Raw genomic sequence first — 21,042 nt, 5'->3', positions numbered from 1 at the left:
TAGCTAACCATCAGCTAACAGCCAGCAAGATAATAGCATGCTAGCTATCACACTAATAACAGCTCACTGTCAGCTAGCTAGCTATATCTAACTGATTGTAAGCCAGGAATAGTTACTGTGACTGTAGCCATGGCAATCTTAAATGAAGGGGGGACAATGTGTTAGCACTAGTTAGCACTATCCTGTTCACAACTACCTGGGGTTAGTTTTCCAGGTAAAGTGCTCACGTCCAGTATAAGACAGTATAATTGTGTCACTTCCTGGTTTGACCAATCACTCAGCTTGTCAGAACTATGTCGGCAGAACTGGACCAATTATGCTCGTCTGTTTGTGTGGCAGCCAAGTGGCTTGACGTCCCAGCTGTTCCATATCAAATAAATTAACATGTCCTCTACCGGAGGGGGGTGGAAAATAAGACAGTGTTTGCTCGGCTTCTGCTGTGTTTTTACAGTTTTCAGCTGCTTAAATCCCCATGCAACAAAACTCTTAATGTCACTACATGTATCTCTTCTTCTTTCGCCAGTTATCCTCCATGATTCTTCCCCTCGTCTCTATTTCTATATTTTATTATTTGTTCTGGTCTTTAGTCATCCCTCCTCTGATGATAGTACTTAGCTCCACACCTAAGGAAACAGGTTTATTATTTTTTAAACCTGCAACATGAATTACCCAGCAGTTTTGTCTTAAATGTGAAATGAAGGGAAAAGTGTTGAAATATTTACTAGACTGTTTCAACAAAGTCCCACAAAGGCTGACATTTAATATTAACTTCAGACTGAGTTGGCAAACACTGCAGTAATTTCAAAATAATATATGAGGCAGTCTTCCAGCCTGATTTCACACCATTCATACTGACATCTGCCAATATTACAGCAGTGCTTGACATTTTTAGTGGGTAAAAACTATTAATAACAAGTAAAATGAGTGCATGGTACATGCATGTTCACAACAGGTCGACTTTGCATGCAAAGGCACTTAATACACAGATGTAATGCAATAAGTAAATGAATTATGCAATTAATAAATCAGCTCATTCTAATGAGGTCACAACCATTGTGTGCCTACATGTGCATGCATGCACACAAACATTCAGTGCTGAAATGCAATAAGTGAAGCAACGTTATAATGTGTATTACTGAAGATCCTGAGCTTTAGATTATAACATTAGTGTGTGGTACACATCTGGGGATTACGCTGCTGTTTCACAGAAATATGACGTTCAGTGTAAACTGCATGCAGTGGACAGATGATGCTGAAAATATTATAAACTACTACTCAGAATGACGAGTAAGCCATCTTTCCAAAAATGGCTATGGCAATTTTAAAGCATCATGATCTAGCATTTCATACAAAAAGAGACTTGCAGCTGATAACAGACCAAGAAATGTTGTTAACAATGACTGGGGCAATGTGACTGAGGCAGTTTATTAACATATGACCCAAACCCAGGATTCTGTAAACATTTACTACAAGTTAACACCATCCATAAGCTGGGTTCCTACCATTAACTTCACCATGCTGAAAGCAGGCTTGGAACATCGGATGAACACAGATGAAGTAGAGGTGTCATATACAACAAGGTTACCTAGACAACCAGGGTCTGAAACGTCCAATAGCAATTAACTGTCACATACAATGGACGGTGAACGAATCTGTATATGTCAATGGGGTTTTACAGTCTTGTATCTCACAAGATAGAAAGGAGGGATTGTTGTTGGTACAACCATCTTTTGTCTACTTACTGAGTCATCCACACACAAACATGAAAGTTAAATGTTTTAAGTTAATTTTCCACTTTCTAAACATGATAGTCTTGCATATTCAGTCGACAACTCGTTACACATGTGTTTGTTAAAAATGATTTCACCATTATGTTTATTTCAAGGTACTTTTATTGATGTTAATCACAGTAAACACAAAATGGTAAGAGCGGCAAGAGCGTAAAATAAAATGAAAGGATTCCTGTTTAGCTCCCTCACCATCGGCAGCAAACACACACACACACACACATACACGCATACACACACTCATTGGCTCTTGAATTGGCCCAACTATAAATCAATAAGCTCATAAGTGTGATTGGATGGTGTTAGCTAACAAAGTGCTTATTCATGACGGCGCATACGCAGGCACCGAGCTTTTCAATCAGTAGCTTGAGCCAAACAGATGACGGAAACACGGAAACAGTGCAGACAGGAAGGCAAGCAGCAGTTTGCCGTTGATGATTTAAATGATGCAGTAGTGCAGCCAGTTTAATGACTGTAGTTCTTGCATCTGAAGCGATACACACATTTTAGCCACCTCTGTTTTGATAGAATCCATTCTGTATTTACTTAAAATTAAATATACAGGGATTGTGGAGAGAATGAAAAAACAGCATCGATGAGGCAACCGTGGAGAGGATAGATACAAAATAAAGTCAAAGCTGAGGCATGGCTTTGTAGGCTTGTTGAACGTTAGCTTAGTATTACCTTGCTGGGATTTAAGCCTCGTCCACATTTAAAGCACTTCACTTGTCGCCCATCGGCTGCTTTTCTTGTGCATTTTCCAGGCTCTGGTTGCCTAGGTAAAACTGTTTCCAAGTGAAATGAGCAGAACATAAGAGTATTGCTAGTGTATGGACAGTGCTAGCTCTTCTTATTGTCACCACTCTCTATCTGTAAAGGAATCACTACACTGATTTGATTTCGATTCGATTCAACCAAACCTCCAAAGTGAAGGTAGGAACCAAAGTTGTGGTAAACTTCCACTGACCATGGCCTAAAGCGCAGGTTTAACTTGTTACCAAACAACACTTGTGTTGCCAAAGATTGTTTTCTGCCACCATCAATTCGACTTGCTGAGTTTGTTTAACATCAATAGACCACTTGCCACCACATCACTGCTGATCTGTTGTTGTACTGATGCTCTCAGTAATACAGAGGATAATGCACACTCAAGACTGTATAAAGATGCATCATGATATGCTCTCACGGCCCACAATAATTTCTTATCCTGCCTCATTATTTCTGTCAAAATGGTTCACATAAATGAATATTCAGAACATATTTTTGTTTCATATGAGACACATGCTCGTCTGCTTTCATGCAGCAGCTCACAAACAAAATATCTGCATAATCGGAATGCGAATGGAATATTAATATGCACGTAAACACAACCAATGATGCAATCATCCTCTCCCTCATTTGCTGCCTCTCCTTGTTTTCCTCCCTTCTCTGTTCCTCTTTAAACCCTCCCAGCCCACGTCAGTCTGTCTGTCAGCCTTGTCTGTTATGTAACTGCAGGAATTCAAGCTGGTAGCCAGGTTGGCACTGATCTGCATGTGTCCGTGCATGCATGAGCGAGTGCTCAGTAGTACTACGCTATCGTTGCTGATGTCATATGTGCTTTCCCACTGGGTTTGACTGCATGCTCGCTCTGTGCATCAATACCCCTGCTGACTTTGTTTATTAGATAGATAATATGAATTAATTAACATGAAGGTTAACATTTTCGATGAAATATCTACATAAATACTACTGCGACTTTAATTCTGAGATAACTAGAATTAGCATAAGACATAATGTCGGTAAATGTTTCAGTTCATACTAGAATGCAGAGGGCAGTCAGAGCGCATGAGGTTTATGACACAGCTGCAGAATATCTAAAATGATGAATATCACATTGATGTGAAAACTTAAAAAAAAAAAGTCCTGATTTCATCCCAACAAGCCACCTGAATCTACAATGAATGTAATACTTTAACTAAAGCAGACACATCTAAAGATTATGACGCATCTTGAGACTGTGTCGCCACAATAAGTCATCTCCTAAAGAGGCCTGGCAGGATGATTTGGGATGATCAGTAGAAAGGAGACACAATAACACAGATATGGATTGTTATACAGACTGCGTCTATCAAAACTAGGATTGTCCAGCATGATTGCATGATAGTAAAATTGTCCATTGGCTTTATTATTACATTTTGGAATTGCCCAAACATTAGTCGTGTATGTTGATGTGTGAAACTGATCATGGCAAAGCTGCCAAATAACCAGTATATTTTTTTTAAACTCAGATGCCCAGGTAAAACGGTTCCTGGGCTCCCTCTTTACCTTCATCCTCAAATGTTTCTATGTCCACCCAAATTACCCCAAACCTCCAAGCTGGGGATAGGAACCAAAGTTCTGTTGTAGTAAACTTGGGGATCTCTGTCCTTGTGTTACAGTATATATCATTGCCTGTAATGGTCACTTCCATTGACAAGTGCAGGTCTAACTTGGTACCTACATACAGCATTTATAGTTTAGTTCAGATAGAAAACCCAGCAACCCATTTATTAGACTTAGACTTAGTTCATTTGACATGAAAACTAGATTGGAGTCTCTCCATTGGCAACTGAGTATGTCCCAGTTAAGATGTGCTGGGCCAGTGAAACACATAACTAGTTTTTGATGAGGATTTGTTCCATGTTCATCTGTTGTTTTTGTGCTGGATTTTACTTTTTCTCTTGCATTATGCAAAAAATATACTCCATGGCCTTACAGTAATACACAGAATCTGACAAAAAAAAAAAAAAACTAATAAAGAATCTTTTATGAAATAAAAAAAAATCGTTTTATGAAATTTTGCCAGAATTTGCATTAACTGCATTGTTTAATGTACTGAGAAATAAGTTCACATTGTATTTTTGTTTAAATAAAGCAAAATCGGTTACTCACTTTCCTTCTGAGCCATAGCTGTTCATACTGTCCTCTATAGACTCATGGCTTGCCTGGCGTACAGTCCGACTGGGCATCTCCACTGCCAGACCCGTCTCGGTGCTCCTCTGGATGCCTCCCTTCAACTTCCTGCCGTCTGTGTCAACTGCAAGAAGAACAGAACCAAATTAACCCTGAATTCAGCTGCCAATAATAAAAGAGAAACTGTCTTTTAGGAAAATATACTATTTTTGAAATTATTGTGGTTGTCTTTATCTATGCTGTATATCTGCACAATGACTTGTATGTGTACGTACAGGTGTGCCACTGTTAATATTTGGAGTAAAAGTCCCAGCAAAAAAGACACTTCCACCGGACACTGTTCTCAAAACATATTCTTAAGGTAAATGTAGACCCGTGTGAATAAAACATGTGTTTAAGTGTAATTGCCACTGGGATTGGACTTATCGCCACCGTAGCCAATAAAATTGCAGCAAATCTAGTTGCTTAAGGCAGAATTTTGTCATTATCTATCTATCTATCTATCTATCTATCTATCTATCTATCTATCTATCTATCTATCTATCTATCTAATTACAAAGGCGTTTTTGGATTAATTTAGATTAATCACGAATAAATATCGTTTTGTTGTATTTTAATCTTTATTAATCACATTTCATTTTGCATGAGCAAACACACTCAAGAAAGAACAGAAAACATATGCACTTAATGTGTTTATTAAACAACAAAAACAAAACAACTTGAAACAACTTAACAACTGTTTTTTTTAAACAAACATTTATCCACATTAATGTTGCCCTGTTCCTCCTCTTTCAGCAGCTACTAAGACAAACTAACTTGTTGACATTGTGTAAGAGGAGAGCTGACTGCTTCTTATTTACAATGTTCCTTCAACTTGGAACAGTTAATGTGGTATTTTAAGCTGGAAGTGGTTTGGTGAAAAGCAAACTCCTGACTGCAGAGCATACATAATACTGTAGAGCATACACATCAGTCAACTGTTCATTGGAGGGGGTCGGCGTGCTGCTTAGCGTCTTCCATCTTTATTGGCCAGTTCTGCTGCTACCACATCAACCTAACATTGGCGCATGCACAACGTTAACTCTACTTGGACAAAGTTCCCAAAATGCATTGCCTGAGACATTCAGACTCATTCTGGGCTGCAGATGAGTTACTTGCAGTAGAATATTTAATCAGATTAATCATCTTGATGGATTAATCTGCGTTAACGTGTTAATTTTGCCAGCCCTATATATATATATATATATATACATATATATATATATATATATACAGTGGGGGAAATAAGTATTTGATCCCCTGCTGAATTTGTAAGTTTGCCCACTTCCATAGAAATGATCAGACTCTGGTTTTTATGGTTGTTTACTGGTTATGGGTATAGACAGAATATCAGTCGAAAATGCATAAAAAACACACAATCTAAAAGTTATAAATTGTTATGTATTTTATTAAGGGAAATAAGTATTTGATCCCCAAGCACAACACAAGTCAGTACTTTGTAGAGAAACCTTTGTTGGCAAGCACAGCGATGAGACGTTTCTTGTAGTTGGTCACCAGGTTTGCACACAGCGCAGGAGGGATTTTGGCCCATTCATCTTTACAGACAGTCTCTAAATCCTTCAAGTTTCTTGGCTGCCTCTTGGAAACTCGGAGCTTCAGCTCCCTCCACAGGTTTTCGATCGGGTTAAGGTCTGGAGACTGACTAGGCCACTCCATGACCTTAATATGCTTCTTCTTGAGCCACTCCTTTGTTGTCCTGGCAGTATGTTTTGAGTCATTGTCATGTTGGAAAACCCACCCACGAGGCATCTTCAGTGTTCTTGCTGAGGAAAGAAGGTTTTTGTCCAAGATGTTACAGTACATGGCTGCATTCATTGGCCCCATAATGCGGTGAAGTTGCCCTGTACCCTTTGCTGAAAAACAGCCCCAAAATATGATGTTTCCACCTCCATGCTTAACCGTGGGTATGGTGTTCTTTGGGTCATACTCACGTTTTTTCATCCTCCAAACACGGCGGGTCGAGTTAATGCCAAATAGCTCAACTTTGGTTTCGTCAGACCACAGCACTTTCTCCCAAGCCTTCTCTGAGTCATTTAGATGTTCACTGGCAAACTTAAGGCGGGCCTGTACATGTGCCTTCTTGAGCAGGGGGACCTTGCGGGCACTGCAAGAGTTCAATCCATAACGGCGCAGTGTGTTGCCAACTGTTTTCTTGGTGACGGAGGTCCCAACTGCTTCCAGATCATTAACAAGCTCCTGCCGTGTTGTTTTAGGCTGCTCCCTCACCTTTCTCATCATCATCCTCACTCCATGAGGCGAGATTTTGCGGGGAGCTCCAGACCGAGGACAGTTGATGGTCCTTTTATGGGTCTTCCACTTGCGAATAATGGCACCAATAGTTGTCACCTTCTCACCAAGCCTTTTGCTGATGGTTTTGTAACCTATACCAGCCTTGTGCAGGTCTACAATCTTGTCCCTGACATCTTTTGACAGCTCTTTGGTCTTGCCCATGGTGCTGTAGAAGTTGGAATGTAAGAAACTGATTCTTAGAGCAGGTGTGCTTTATATACATGACGAGTTAAGATCAGGAGTATTGGTAATTAGTTGACTGAGCACAGCTGTGTGCCACATGCGCACCAGCCAATCTGTAGGAGCCTGAATTCTAAGTGAATTGTTGGGGATCAAATACTTATTTCCCTTAATAAAATACATAACAATTTATAACTTTTAGATTGTGTGTTTTTTATGCATTTTCGACTGATATTCTGTCTATACCCATAACCAGTAAACAACCATAAAAACCAGAGTCTGATCATTTCTATGGAAGTGGGCAAACTTACAAATTCAGCAGGGGATCAAATACTTATTTCCCCCACTGTATATATATATATATATATATATATATATATATATATATAGGCGCTTTTCCTTTTGGTGATGGCACTGTTCAGTTATAGCTGCACATGTGTTTGTCCGGCTCCGACCTCATCAGTGTCAGAAGAAGGGCGACCACAGAGATGAGAAATCACTTTAACAAGGCCAAGGACAAACACACTCGATTCCTCCTCAGAGCAGGGACATACATCTTGTTGCAAAATAGACCGCAAAATCAATGCGTGGCGCACTTTACGGGACCTATCTCTGGCTTCAAGGTGTCCTGAGTGTGTGTGTGTGTGTATGTGTGTGTGTGTGTGTGTGTGTGTGTTGATGGAGGTTGAGTTTATAATGAAGTGCTTGAGCTGGAGGTCTTTAACCTTGTTTTTTGGGACAGGACAGGTTTCCCTTCAATATGAAGGGCGGCGACTCAAACCCGCACAAATACACACTTGTTTAAAACAAAAGCATGTTTGTTCATGTTTCAATCATGTTTGTTTGTATTTTATGAAATTGTAATGGTACCAATTTTCATAAGTGAGCTTAGTGTGTGTGTGTGTGTTTTACTGATTGAACAAATGTTAAAACTGATGAAACAAGAGGAGAAAATCAATTGAATCCAAGGAAAGACAATTGCACACATACGCATACACACTCTCTCACGCACACACAGGAGCACAGTGTTGTGAAGTTAGTTCTGCAGTTATTAAATTAAAGAGCGACCTAGAATGGGGCTATTTCTATCGCGTTCATGTGGGACGGGTCGTTGGCAGATTTGGGTTAGTGCTCCTGCTCACTGGCTGGTTCCATGTGTATGTATCTTATGAGTTTGTATTTGATGTTGTGCCCTTCTTCTGTGCACCCGCTTGACTTCTGCCAGACTCTTCTACCTCTGCTTATAGATACCATGTCTCTGGACCACAGTTGTGAACAACTATGAGGAGTGTTGATCAGTCTTAACATTTCAGACTATAATTTAATGCGACCATCCTCTGCTAGCTTTAAATATTTTATTTTTCCCGGTAATCCAGGTGCAATAATGTTTTTGTGCAATATATATCTTTTTTTTTCATTATCCAATAACACATGTACAACACTGTTACTTGTGCAATAACTTCAACACTTTAAAGGCAGCATTTATTTATTTATTTGTATTTTATTTGATCCTCTACATTGGCATTTTATTTTATTTTATTTTATTTTATTTTATTTTATTAACACGTTATTATCACTGTATTTTCATAGTGTTATTTTATTGTATTTGTATTTTAGCTCTTTGCAGCTGTCCGTCTGTGTGAGTGTCGAATCACCGCTACTGTCAGTATTTCTTCATTCTGATTGAATTTAACCTGAAACATCAAGAAGAATAGAACTTCCATAACATACACAACACTCATTCAACAGAAGATTTTTTTCATCTTTTCAAACTGTTGTTTCAACTGTTTTGGTTGCCTCCGTGTTTCCGTCCTTTGGTTCAGACATGTCAGGAAAGAATGGATTTATTCCCACCGGTAAGAAACAATCAGATAAAGTGTTTACAGGGTTAGTATTAGGTGCTAATATGTTCCTATTGAACCGATTATCAAATATTTACATCACCAATCATCCTGAGTGAAAATTCTTTCTGTTACATGAGGCATTTTTAGACCATTGGACTATTATTACGACTGTTAGTGTCCTTCAAAACGTAGCAACTGATTGCATTTAGGCACAAGGTTTGGATGTTTGTCTTCAGTCTGTATCTGCTGTGTATTTATAGAAACTGGTGCTGGATTTGTTCTCTGGAGTTGTCCCAACTCTTGCTGTCTGCAAGCGAAAAAAAGAGACACTGCCTACCAGACGCTGTTCTCAAAAGGAGACTCTTAAGGTGAATATAGATCAGAATGTGCAATATGTTTTGGTCCACCCACACAAAAACAAATGTCAGTATTAAATGCACGTTCATAAGTGTTAAAGTCACTGGGACCGGACTTGCCGAAGGGAAGAAATTGTCTTGACATTGTGAAAATGTCACAATCACAATCCAAAAACAACATGAATGTATGATTGATGGACATTGATGAAATACTCAAGAAAGAAGTGTGCTAAAGACAATTGTCCCCATAACATGCACCGTCCCAAATTCAATCTCAGTCATCAGCTATGTGCTACACAGAGTTTTCACCACAATACTCCAATAGCAAACATGCTTGAAATCATTTGTTCTGCCTACTTAAAGTGAAAATTTCCATTTTAAGTAAATAAATGTAGTATATTCTGAAGTTCAGAGGGGGGTTGCAGTCAAAGTCGTGAGTGTATTTTTGAGTTGGGGGGCAGCGTGAATTATTAATTTTGTAGTTCAGTGTGACTTTGGAGGACTCTGGGCTGACAGTGGCCTAAATTGACTCAAGCCAGACTTGTACTAACTGAACCCAATTTCCAGGGCTTGAAGCTGGCTACTGACTAATTGTACTGAACTGATTCTCACTTGCACTTGTCAACATGTTCATGCCCAAAACCAACAAAGTTGACAGCAAAGTAGGGGCCAGAGCCTGGTCACATATGGTCTACTGGCCTGAGTGTCACAACATTTAGCTACAATTAGCTTCCGACAACACCACCGAACACGAACAAAATCATGGTTTTATAGTACGCATCTGCAAGTAGAGTCAACATTTATATGGCGTTGTCACTCACAGAGATTTACATTGTGTTTTGGACCATGAGCTTAAACCTGCAGGTTTATAAAAAATAACAAGCCACAAAGAAATGGGGTCAGAACGGAGGTGAGGTTTAATAACGGTGTGACCCCGTGATCAACCCGAACAGCCGCATAAACACCCTGTGAGTTGTAAAATGAACTTCCTAATCCTAATCTTACCCTGCATCTGGATTTACGAGCGACAGAATCTGCTTTACTCGCTGTCCTGCAGCCAAACTATTGTGGCAACAACGGTCGCGAGTTGCGTTAGCCTTTACTAGCATCAGATCAGTTGTTGAGAGAACATATGTAAAACGTGCAGTAAAATGTTGCTGCAGATAATTAGTTTTTCTGCACTGGTGTCTGGAAGCAATTAACTGAATGGCATGCATCACAAGGCAAGGAGAAACTTTATCTGTACAATATGGTTAATATAGTGTAACCCAACATTTAAATAAATAAGACATTCACTTAGAACCTACACGTAGGTAGTAAAGACAGGAGGACTCCATGTGAAGTCCATAGATCCCGGAGTAGCAACGACATTTAGTGTTTTAGTTGTTTGAAAGCTTGTCTGTGTCCAAGTGTCCTAAATCACCAACATTTTATCATTTTATTTAAATGCTTGGTATGAAACGTATATGATATGTAATGTTCAAAAAAACATCCGACGATGAAAGAATAAATAACAAGTAGCAAGCACCTCTTCCTGATTATAATCCCACAGTTCTAAGGCAGTGTGGATCAGGGTGAATTGGTTTAGTCCTGACTCTTGCATGATGGGTAATATAGTTACTCTCCACTGACGTATTAACACCATGGAGAAGAAGAGGTCAAAGCCATCAGGTGCACAGTGTAGAAAAAAATAGAGAGACAGAGAGAGAGAGAGAGAGAAAAGAAGATGAATAAAAATGTGGAACAAATAAAGTGTGCAGCTGTGTGTGTGATGGTGATGTATGATATGTAACAATGAAACAGGATGGATAGGTGTAGCTATGTTAGCCTGTTGGGGGGGGTGGTTGTGGGCGCGTGGCATTACTGAAGTTAAGTCACTAGTCAACAGGCAGAAACCGCCTCTGTGACATAGACACGGTTGCCATGGACATGGATGCGGTTACTACGGAGACCGCAGTAGAACCCAAGCCCGTGATGAGGGTTCTCTCCGAGCCTTTTAACACAGAGGCGTGTTATTTTCTCCATTACCTTGTTCTTTTTCTGTGTATGTGCATGGATTACTTATGTTGTGGGGACAGAGCTCGTTAAACTTTAACAATGCAGAGACTCAGCTTCCTCTTAGGGAAGAACACAAGCGCTAATATATAAATCATCAACTTTTAAAGGGAAAACAATGTTCCATGGCAGAGTCAGAGTGAGGGTGAGGTCAGTCTTGGGCGTGTAGTGGATATGATTTCCTGGAAACGTTTGCAAGTTAATGTGCTGTCCTCAAAAGTGGTGCAAACGAAGCTGTGTGCATGTGTGTAACCTCCTGTCATCTCTGGTCACGCTGGTGTATTGAGGCCGGAGTAGAGTTACGTAACTAATGCAGCAGGTGGGTAATAGCGGGAGACACATCGACCACTCTGCTTTGCGGCGACCCTTTCATGGAACTGATGGCACATTATCTCATTTCAGTTCAATCCAAACCAACGTGCTTTATCTGCAGCTGAGTAAAAGGCAATCTTACCAGGCAATCAAGATAAAAGATTAAAACTTAGGAGATTGACAGTTCTTCCTATTTGCAACATCTCTACACTGATTCGCTTTGTCGCCGAGGCTTTGCACATAACACCAGGCGTGCCATGCTTTCACTTTCCCGCTGTCTGCCTGCACATTTGCTCCTCTTCCTGTTCCTCTGCTTTGACACAGAGGATTGTTCTGGGAAAATGACTTTCTCTTTTATTAAATCTGTTTTATTATTTGTTGAAGGGTGCTCAGAGAATGTAGTGCTTAATTTCTGTTTCACTGAACACAAAAACTGAAATCTAAGATGAAATAGCTTAAATAAAGGCAAAAATATATTTGTTTTTATTTTGTCTACCAAGATAATTCATCTTACTTTGCAGTGTTTTTGTTGTTGTTGTTGTTGTTGTTTGTTTGTTTGTTTTAACTCACTTTGAGTGTTTTGTTCTTAAATGATCTTAATTGATTTCATGGTTCTGTTCAAATTTTCGTTGCAACAATAAAGATCTACCTGTTTTAAGTCTAAGTACATGTTGATCTTCAAATATTATTATATTATGTTCATATATATCCAGATCCAGATCTTATTTTAGGTGCTATATCACTCATTTTAAAACTGTTGTAGTGAAAATCTTATCTGGAACAGGTTCAGTTAATTGACTATTTTTTTATAAGGCCATTTACCCTCTAAATAAATAAATAAGACTAATAGTAGTAATAATAGTAATAATAATAATAATAAAAACAGTTAGCTAGGGGTTATGGAGGTCAGATCTCACACTGGCCTGGTGTCAAGAACAATATGACAAAATTCTTCTATGACAAAAATTTCTCTTATGCGTAGAGCACATAAGAAGTATAATAAATAAGGATCATGTTTGTACTGGACGCAGGTTTAAAAAAAAATTTAAAATTATGTGGACACAGGGATTTTTTTCACTGTATATTGCAATTTAAGTCACCAACGTGTAACCAAAATATAAAATTGTTTATTTTAATGCAAGTGCAGAATTGGAAATGACGAAATCCCAATGTCCTCAAATGAGTACTTGAATAATGAATTTGTCAAATGTGCATGTCATATCAAACTAGAAAAGTGATTAAGCATAAATAAACAGGTATATTGACCCTTCGCTACCAGTACCTGAGAGAAACAGTGTCTCATTATGAGGACAATAGGTCTAAATAAAGCAGAATAAGAAGCTGACACATACCTAAAACCTAATGTCCCCATATGAGGACGCCGGGTCTCAGGAGTTTAAGGTGTTAAAAGTAGAGTAGTAGTTGTAGTAGGAAACACAACTGGGCATGTGTCAGTTCAAGACACAGGAACTGTTTGTATTTGGTTTATTTACTACACGGTGAATTACTGTAAAAACTGCAAACTGCATCCACACTGCAGCAGACCTGCTTCATCCGTAAGTTCATACACAAACTTCTTTCTGTCTTAAAATATTCCTTCTGTCTTTTACCCCACATCGGAAGAATTTGTCGTGGAATTATTTGCTCCGGGAGGCTGCAGTCTATTTCAATGTTACCCTGTAACATAGAAAATGAAACTGACAACTGGGAATTTCACATTACTTTCAAGTTGTAATCATTCAATAAAAGGATCAAGATCAGAGAACAATGTGCAAGCTTGTGTGAATACTGTGAACTCAAAGCGGCTATGTGTTACACTTTCTTTGCAATCATTGTGGCTGTCCAATAATTGTCGTTACATCGAGTAATCAATCTGTTTCCCTTTGAAATCAGATTCAGTTTATGTACTCCTTTCACAGTGAACACCAAACACGGGTAATGGCCCTGAAACACTAATGTTTACGGGTGTAAGGAGCCACAGATGTTGGCCGGCCATCATTTGCTTGAAAAGACAAGCAGATGTGACCAGCTGCTGCAGTTTATTTGTTTCCAGATGTCTTAAAGGGACAGTTCACCCCCAGAGCCAAACACGTGTTTCCTCGGGACTGCTGATTCTTTCTGCCTTTTCTTGAATGTGATGGAAATACTCTCTACTACTGCTGTTGAAAGCCGAGTTCTATGTAAACATCAAGCAGGACATTTCCTTCAGTCTGTCCTTCTCTCTGCACCGAGCCTCTGGAAGAAGGAAAAAGAATACGAGCGAAGTCCCACTCAAATCTAAAATAGCCTCCCGCACTTGCAGCGAATGTGGTTCACAGCGTGATGTGGAGCACCCACTGTGATGTAGCACAAAAAAGTGTCTGAGGTGATGCACGGAAGTTGTGATGTAGCAATCACCGAGCCAGGACTCATTAGTTTGTTTCCCAGCAGAGGGATTTTAATGAAAACGGAGCAGATACAAGAATAGCCGCTCCCCATTCAGCCAACTTATCTGGCCAACACGTTGACTGTCGGGCTGGGCAGACTATTAGACAAGGTAGGTCACACCTCGTGGCCTAAATCACTCAAAAGACACAAAGCTATCAAGAGAATTTAAATTATAGCTAGATGTCTAGGACCACACAAACAGTCTGTATTTTGTAGATTACTGTGTAAGTGTTCTGTAGCTTTAACAGCTCACGTTTTTTTTTACTTTTTTTACCTGCAATATTTAGTTTTTATGCATCTTCCATTTTTCTGGGGTTATTTTATCCTTTTTGTATTTTACTCTTCTTGCAGCTTTACGGGAGCAACAAAACTATTTCCTTGAAGGGTTAATAAATTATTCTGAACGTGATATATGTTTGTCTCTGATATAGGGGTTTCAGTTTTTGACACTTTAAACTCCCATGCAGAAAGTTTAAGGAGGATTTACGTGCTGTAATTGTACAGTAAGACCATCTTAAAAAGAAAAACAGACAAACTTTCCACTCAATTGGTCTGGACTACTGAACCAATAGACATTTGCCTCAATAAATTCGCGCACCTTCTTCTCATTAGGCTGCGGAGACAGATAACGTCCCACTAAATGAAGTTGAACTGAGCTGATTGAGATACAGTGCGTTCCATGCGGCAGCCTTTCCCCGACTCTCGTTCGATGCATGGCTTTAAACGGCTCATGAGATGGAAGTGCAAATAACATCCACATCTAGCACAGTGGGTGTTACATCAAGCAGCTCGAGGGCCCCAGTCTGCGTTCGTGCCACACACCAGTCGGTGAGGCATCATACGGTACCTTCAGAAAGTTCCAAAACTCTCAATTTCACACACACATGCGAGGCTCTATTTGCCTCCCGTGCAGAGCTGAGGGGTTGCGACGTACTTCTCACCCACCTTCCTGCACCGTGTCGAAAAAAACGAAGAGAGCTGACGTCAATCTACCCCTCTAGCTTAATTTCTGCAGAAACAACGGCAACTTGACTTGTAGAGTCTTAGGAAGGCTTTTCGCTGCTGCTTCCACGACTGAGACCCTTCACAGACATGTAGACATCCAAAACTGCTTCTGGAAATATTTCGTAGACGTTCCCTTTTCCTAAATTATACAGCTGCAGGAATGGCATGAAGCAGAGCTGGCCAGATTCTCTCTTTGACGCAACAACCTAATTAAGAGTAACAAGAAAACATGACATCGTCATGACATTCTGCAAGATGTAGCACTGAAATTTGAAAAAATCCATGGCCGGTACAGGTTGGAAAAATCTCAACAACGACAAGGACTTATACGGTTGGTTGACATATGAGTTACCTAAACATACAATATAATACAATGAAGCACCATCTACAGCTTTGGCCCCCACCACCAAATTCACCATGCTGATGTAGGGCTTAGGGTGAACCCAGATGGAGCAATGGTGTCGTTGAAGGTATTTTGGTATTTTTGTCATTTGGATAGGGAAAAATACAAGAGAGTGTCCTCGGCAACCCACCAGCCGCAAAGCTTTGTCCACCGAGAGAATTCTTTCACGTGGACAGGGCTGAAGAAGACAAAATAAATGCCCATTACAGCCTTGGATATTAGCTCAGTAAACAAGTTTTGAATGCCGTTAACCTGTAATCTTTTTAAAAGCAGAAAGTCACCTGCTCTCTCACTCATCACATCCTTCCTACGTGGAAATAGGCGATGCTGCAGGTCTGAACCTCTGTGGAATAATAAATGGCCAAATAAAATAAAATGGATGTACTGCAATATCCAACGAGCGCAACTGCTCCGTCACCATCAGCCTATTCATTACAGAGAGAGAAAATCTGGCATAAGGTGCTTGGTTGGAAAGAACGAGGAGGACCCAGGGAGTTGCTGCAAAAGTTGCATTTGTTTAAAAAATGACTTTCCCTGTGGAGGCGCTGCAGATGAAGATGAGGCCCGAGATGAATAAGAAGCTGCTATTTGATACCTTGGCACCACAAACCATAGACAAAGCAGAACATTGCAGGCCTGGAAGACTGAGCCGCAGCTAATTACTTCACCGGTAGATAAGCATTTTTTAACCTTTCTTGAAATTAAAGGTTTTGCTGAGTGCGCGGTGCTATTTTGGAACACCTGGGAGCTAATGTACACAGTACAGTCATAGTCTTTGGGAGCTGGACAGGAGGAGCTGAAGACAAAATGCCTTGCTCAACAGACATAGACACAGAAAGGTGATAAAATTTTACAAGCTGTTTCGTGCAAGAAGCTGAACAGATTAAGATGATATAGTTAATTGTGCAGAACAAAAACTGTTTTTACAAAACTTGTATGGATATTTTATCATTTATAGGCCTACCAATTATCAAAATTTCTTGTTAACCCATTTGACAACACAGCTTCAAAACATCTACTTGGACTTATTTTGTCGATAAAAGGGTCAGAAAACGTCCTGTCAGTAAGTGTTTTTGCCCATTTTCTTCCCACAATACCTGGAACTTTGTATATCTGGCAATTATTAACAATTTACCTCATGTTATAAGAGTGTAATAACCTTCCTGCAGCGGCGCGAGTGAAATTACCATAATGGCACCATATTGGTTGCAAAGTGCAATGCCTCAGCTTTCGAAAACCTTTGGAATTTTTCCGTTAGTGCGAACCGTGAAGTAATTACGAGTGTGTGCATGTGTGTTGCCAACACATCACCGCCAAACTGAACCGGATGTCTTCCATCGTCTCCACTCAGGCTAAATAGAGCGTCTCTGTGACCCGTGGGAGTTTATCGATCAGGTCCGTCGTTGCCAATACCCGGGTTGATCCTTTGCATCGATTAGACATTTACAGTATGTCATAAAAAATCTTCATTCATCAGTGCTTCATTAATGAACTTTTAACCTGCTGCACTGAGGTTGACCTGCTGCACTTTAAACGTACACGAACACACACACACACACACACACACACACAGATGGCACCTAAAGATCAATACAGAAAATCTATTATGATCTGTTGTGTAAACATTACGTCTCTTACTGTATATGTAAGGCTATGTAACACAGCACTAAACACAATTTATGCAGGAGGGTCATTAGTCGTACGAAAGTATATGAAAGCACTGGACTGATGGTGCACCTTAATGATGATGACATTAAGGAATCATGAAGGATTTACTTTAATTTATCCAACAGAAATGTCGCTGACAAATGAGACAGCAACTGACCTCAAAGGGGCATTTTAGTCTGAACCAATTTCAACTCATCCATATTATGCACATGGTGTTTACATTAGAGTCAGGTATGAGAGATAAAGACAAAATGTTACTGCTACTTAAAATTTAAAGCTAAGGGGAGGTTGTGAGACTGTCATGAATTTGTGACACTTAATGTGTCAAAGCTGGGACTGGATATGACTAAATCTGCTGAACAAGAAAATCCAAATCATGTAAACACTTGATCTGATGGTTTCTTGCTGCAATATAACCAGTTGTTTTATGTAAGTGTTGTGTTTGTCTAAAATCATTTAATTTAGCGTCCATGTAAACAGTTAAGTTTGAATTTCTAATTATAATCATTTCAGTCTTGATGAAGAAATACGCTGGATACTGTCCACCCCTGTGGGCTCCTTGGGGAAATGTTAAGTGTAGCTGTAGCAGGGAGGATATGAGGACACTGACATCAGGGACATTATTTACTTACACAAACTTAAATATCTCCAGTGCATATCATTTCCATAAAACTTTCCATTTTTATTGCTTTGATTTAAGTGTACCAGAAGACCAACGGCGTTCGAGTGTGTTTTATTGTGTTAGTAGAGCAATGTTTCATATGTTTGTTGGCAGGCAAAGGCAAACACAAAGAAACAGAGGAAGGAAAAATTATCTATCAACGTGGAAAGACAACAAAAAAATATGTTCAAATTAAAAATAACATGAAGGAGGGTGATTGGCAGGAACGTGAAAGAGAGATGAGATGAGATGGAAAGAGATAAAATGAGAGGTTGACAGCATCCGTGAAGTGCGATAATAAAAGGGAGGGGGGAAAGACGGATGATCTATTTCTGCTCCTCCAAACATTACGTACTGTGTCGCATAAGCAATTTGCAAAGTGATAAATTGCTTTCCAGAGAATTACAAAACTGATATTCATCTTCACTGTGACACAGACTACATGAAATACACCACTGTTTGATGCGACTGAATCAACTGAAGTGTGGACAAGATACTTAAATAAAAAAAAAGTACTTTAATGAAACAGGAAGTGACGTAAAGAATTTTTAAAATGCACCAGAACATTATTTTACCTTTGGTTTTTGTTCTGTCAGCAGTTACTGTGTTACTAACAAGAAAAAAAAACTTAACTATACTTCCTGTTTAACAATTTCTGTGAATAATTAAGGGCATGGTCACTTTGAGATACCCTTTATTTATTTATTTATTTAGTTTTTAAATTTGCTCAGAGTTAAGGTTCTTTTAGAGTACTGCAGGACCTTGACACCATAACCTACACACATAGCCAGCGCCAGTGCGAGCCATTTATACTTGTGCACTGTCTGGCTCGCTCTGTAATAACACCACCCAAACACTAGTCGGCACTGTCTTTTTTGTTTCTACTTTCTGCTTCTTTTCAACAAGGGCGACTGAAACTTTTGGCCGGATTCACAAATGTCTGTATCTCCAGACATCCTCGGTAAACCTTACCTATTCTTTATTGATCCAAACAATCAATTCAGAAATTACTACTACCAAGTGGACCAATCACAGCTCTGTTCTTTGCGTTGCCATGGTGCATAGTTATATTTCTGGGGAGGTGCGCGTCAGTTACGTCACTAGGAAATGCATCGTTGTCTGCGTAGCTTCTGCCTCATCTTAACACAGAAGTATAAACTGTATATTAGACAGTGCGGCCATGTCAAGATGGCGGAGGCCTGAGACACTACACTGGGCTTGAAAATCGGTGAGCGTCAGCATGCCAACTTCAAATAATTTTTATCAGTGTTGCATTTTGACCTGCAAATTCTTCATCCAGCAAGTTATGTTAGCATGCTAACATTTGGAAATTAACAAAAGATGGAGATGTAAGTTTAACCAGTGATATAACTCAGGGGCATGAAAGTGTGTAAGTTTGTCAAGATACCTGACTGAAAACCTTAAAATGTCAACCCTATGGTGACACTAGACAAAATGCTATGATTGTCATTTGTGAAACAGTAAAACTTTAAAAGACACAAAGTGGTTAAACACAGACAAAGTGAATATTTCATGTTAAAAATGCGTTGATGTTGGAAGACACTTTGAATACAGCTTCGCTGACAGTTCAATATCAAACACACAGAGAAAGAAGACAAATGTCCTGAAATACTGAAGAATTGTCCAATCAGACTAGTGTCTGAATAACTCTGTAAATCAGCTCCATAAAGTTTCAGAATCAAAGAACCAGACCGTACGTCTGGAAGACATGAATCCAACAATGTAGCCTCCACAAAATCTGTTTCAGTGCAAACGCTGGCTTGGGATGACTGGACACTTTCACTGTGTTGCTGCAGGGACAATAAATCACATTAAGGGGGACCAATCTAGTTGGTGCTTCTAATGAAATAAATTTAACATAATTTTGGCCAGTTCTTTGAAGAGATCTAACAAACACAGACACAAAAAGCACTGGCGCCAGCACTCTAGCACACATCCACACAACACAGACCTCTATCCTCTATTACAGCTGGCACAGAGGTGAATGGTTCGCACCAAGGTCTTTATTGAAACTGCAGGGCAGTGAAGAGGAATAACAGGTCCAGGATAGAGGAAGCGGCTCCAACAAGGACTTTTTGAAATAAGGAAGATGCCAGAGCAAGGACTTTTGCAAATGAAATGCCTGCTGTGAAGACTCGAGTATAGAATAAATGCTCCATAAGAGCTTTCAAAGCCAAGTAAAACCTTATTTTGCCTACATTTAAATATAGTCAACCTTAAAAGTCACATTTTCTTTTGTAGAAAAATAACCATCACTATTTTTTTTCCTTAAGACACTTTATGCAACCTCCATATGTTTTAAAGCGTCTGAAAAATTCACAGTATTAGTAACAGGTATGAAGTTGTTACACACGTGTATGACAGTGTGAAAAACATCTGACTATTTAAACTTAGCTTAGAAAAATTAGGTTACACATATTATTGGGGGATTATTACTATTACACCAATGTGTTTTTAGATTAAAAGATTCTTGGTGGACTGTAAATGCTCAACACACCGACTCACAACCACTGTGAGCGACAAACAACACCACTGGACAGCATATGTACGTGTAGTGTTTTGTAGAGTCAAGTGTTTTAACTGCTCACCTCACCAGTGTAGCTGTGCACCCCACCATGAAAACACCATTGCTGCCACTCGTCACTTTCATCTAAATAACAATTTGAAGCTGAAGGAAATGTAAATTGCAGCATGCAGGTGACATTTGAGATTTTGTACCTCCAATACACTTGACTACACAATGGTCACAAAAAGAAAAATTACACAGAAAATGAAATCATTGCCATTTATACATTAAACTATTTAGCGACAAAAAGTCGAGAGCGAACATCTGGGGCCTCGAGGTTTGTCAGAAAGGTGTGAGCAAATTATAACAACATTTAATTCAATTACATTCATTGCGTCGACCTGATAATGGCGTCAGATAATTAAATGAGCGTCTCAGTTTTTCCTGCTTAATCGAATTGGCAACATGACACCAAAAGGAGGAACATGAGCGTTATCGCTGCTAAATCAAGGCCACATTAGTTCCCTCCAAGCT

The 21,042-nt window shown here is 39.5% G+C and overlaps 1 protein-coding gene across 1 annotated transcript in view; it reads right to left on the bottom strand.

Annotated features, from left to right (window-relative positions):
- Positions 1-21,042, bottom strand: part of rims4 (regulating synaptic membrane exocytosis 4) — a 50,818-nt gene that overhangs the window by 16,048 nt on the left and 13,728 nt on the right. The window contains exon 2 of the mRNA XM_047582845.1: positions 4,701-4,845. Within this exon, the coding sequence (XP_047438801.1) occupies positions 4,701-4,845 (145 nt within the window). The remainder of the gene's footprint in view (positions 1-4,700; positions 4,846-21,042) is intronic.

Source organism: Mugil cephalus, chromosome 4, assembly GCF_022458985.1.
Source record: "Mugil cephalus isolate CIBA_MC_2020 chromosome 4, CIBA_Mcephalus_1.1, whole genome shotgun sequence".
NCBI lineage: Eukaryota > Metazoa > Chordata > Actinopteri > Mugiliformes > Mugilidae > Mugil > Mugil cephalus.
This window is presented reverse-complemented; position numbering and strand designations above follow the sequence as displayed.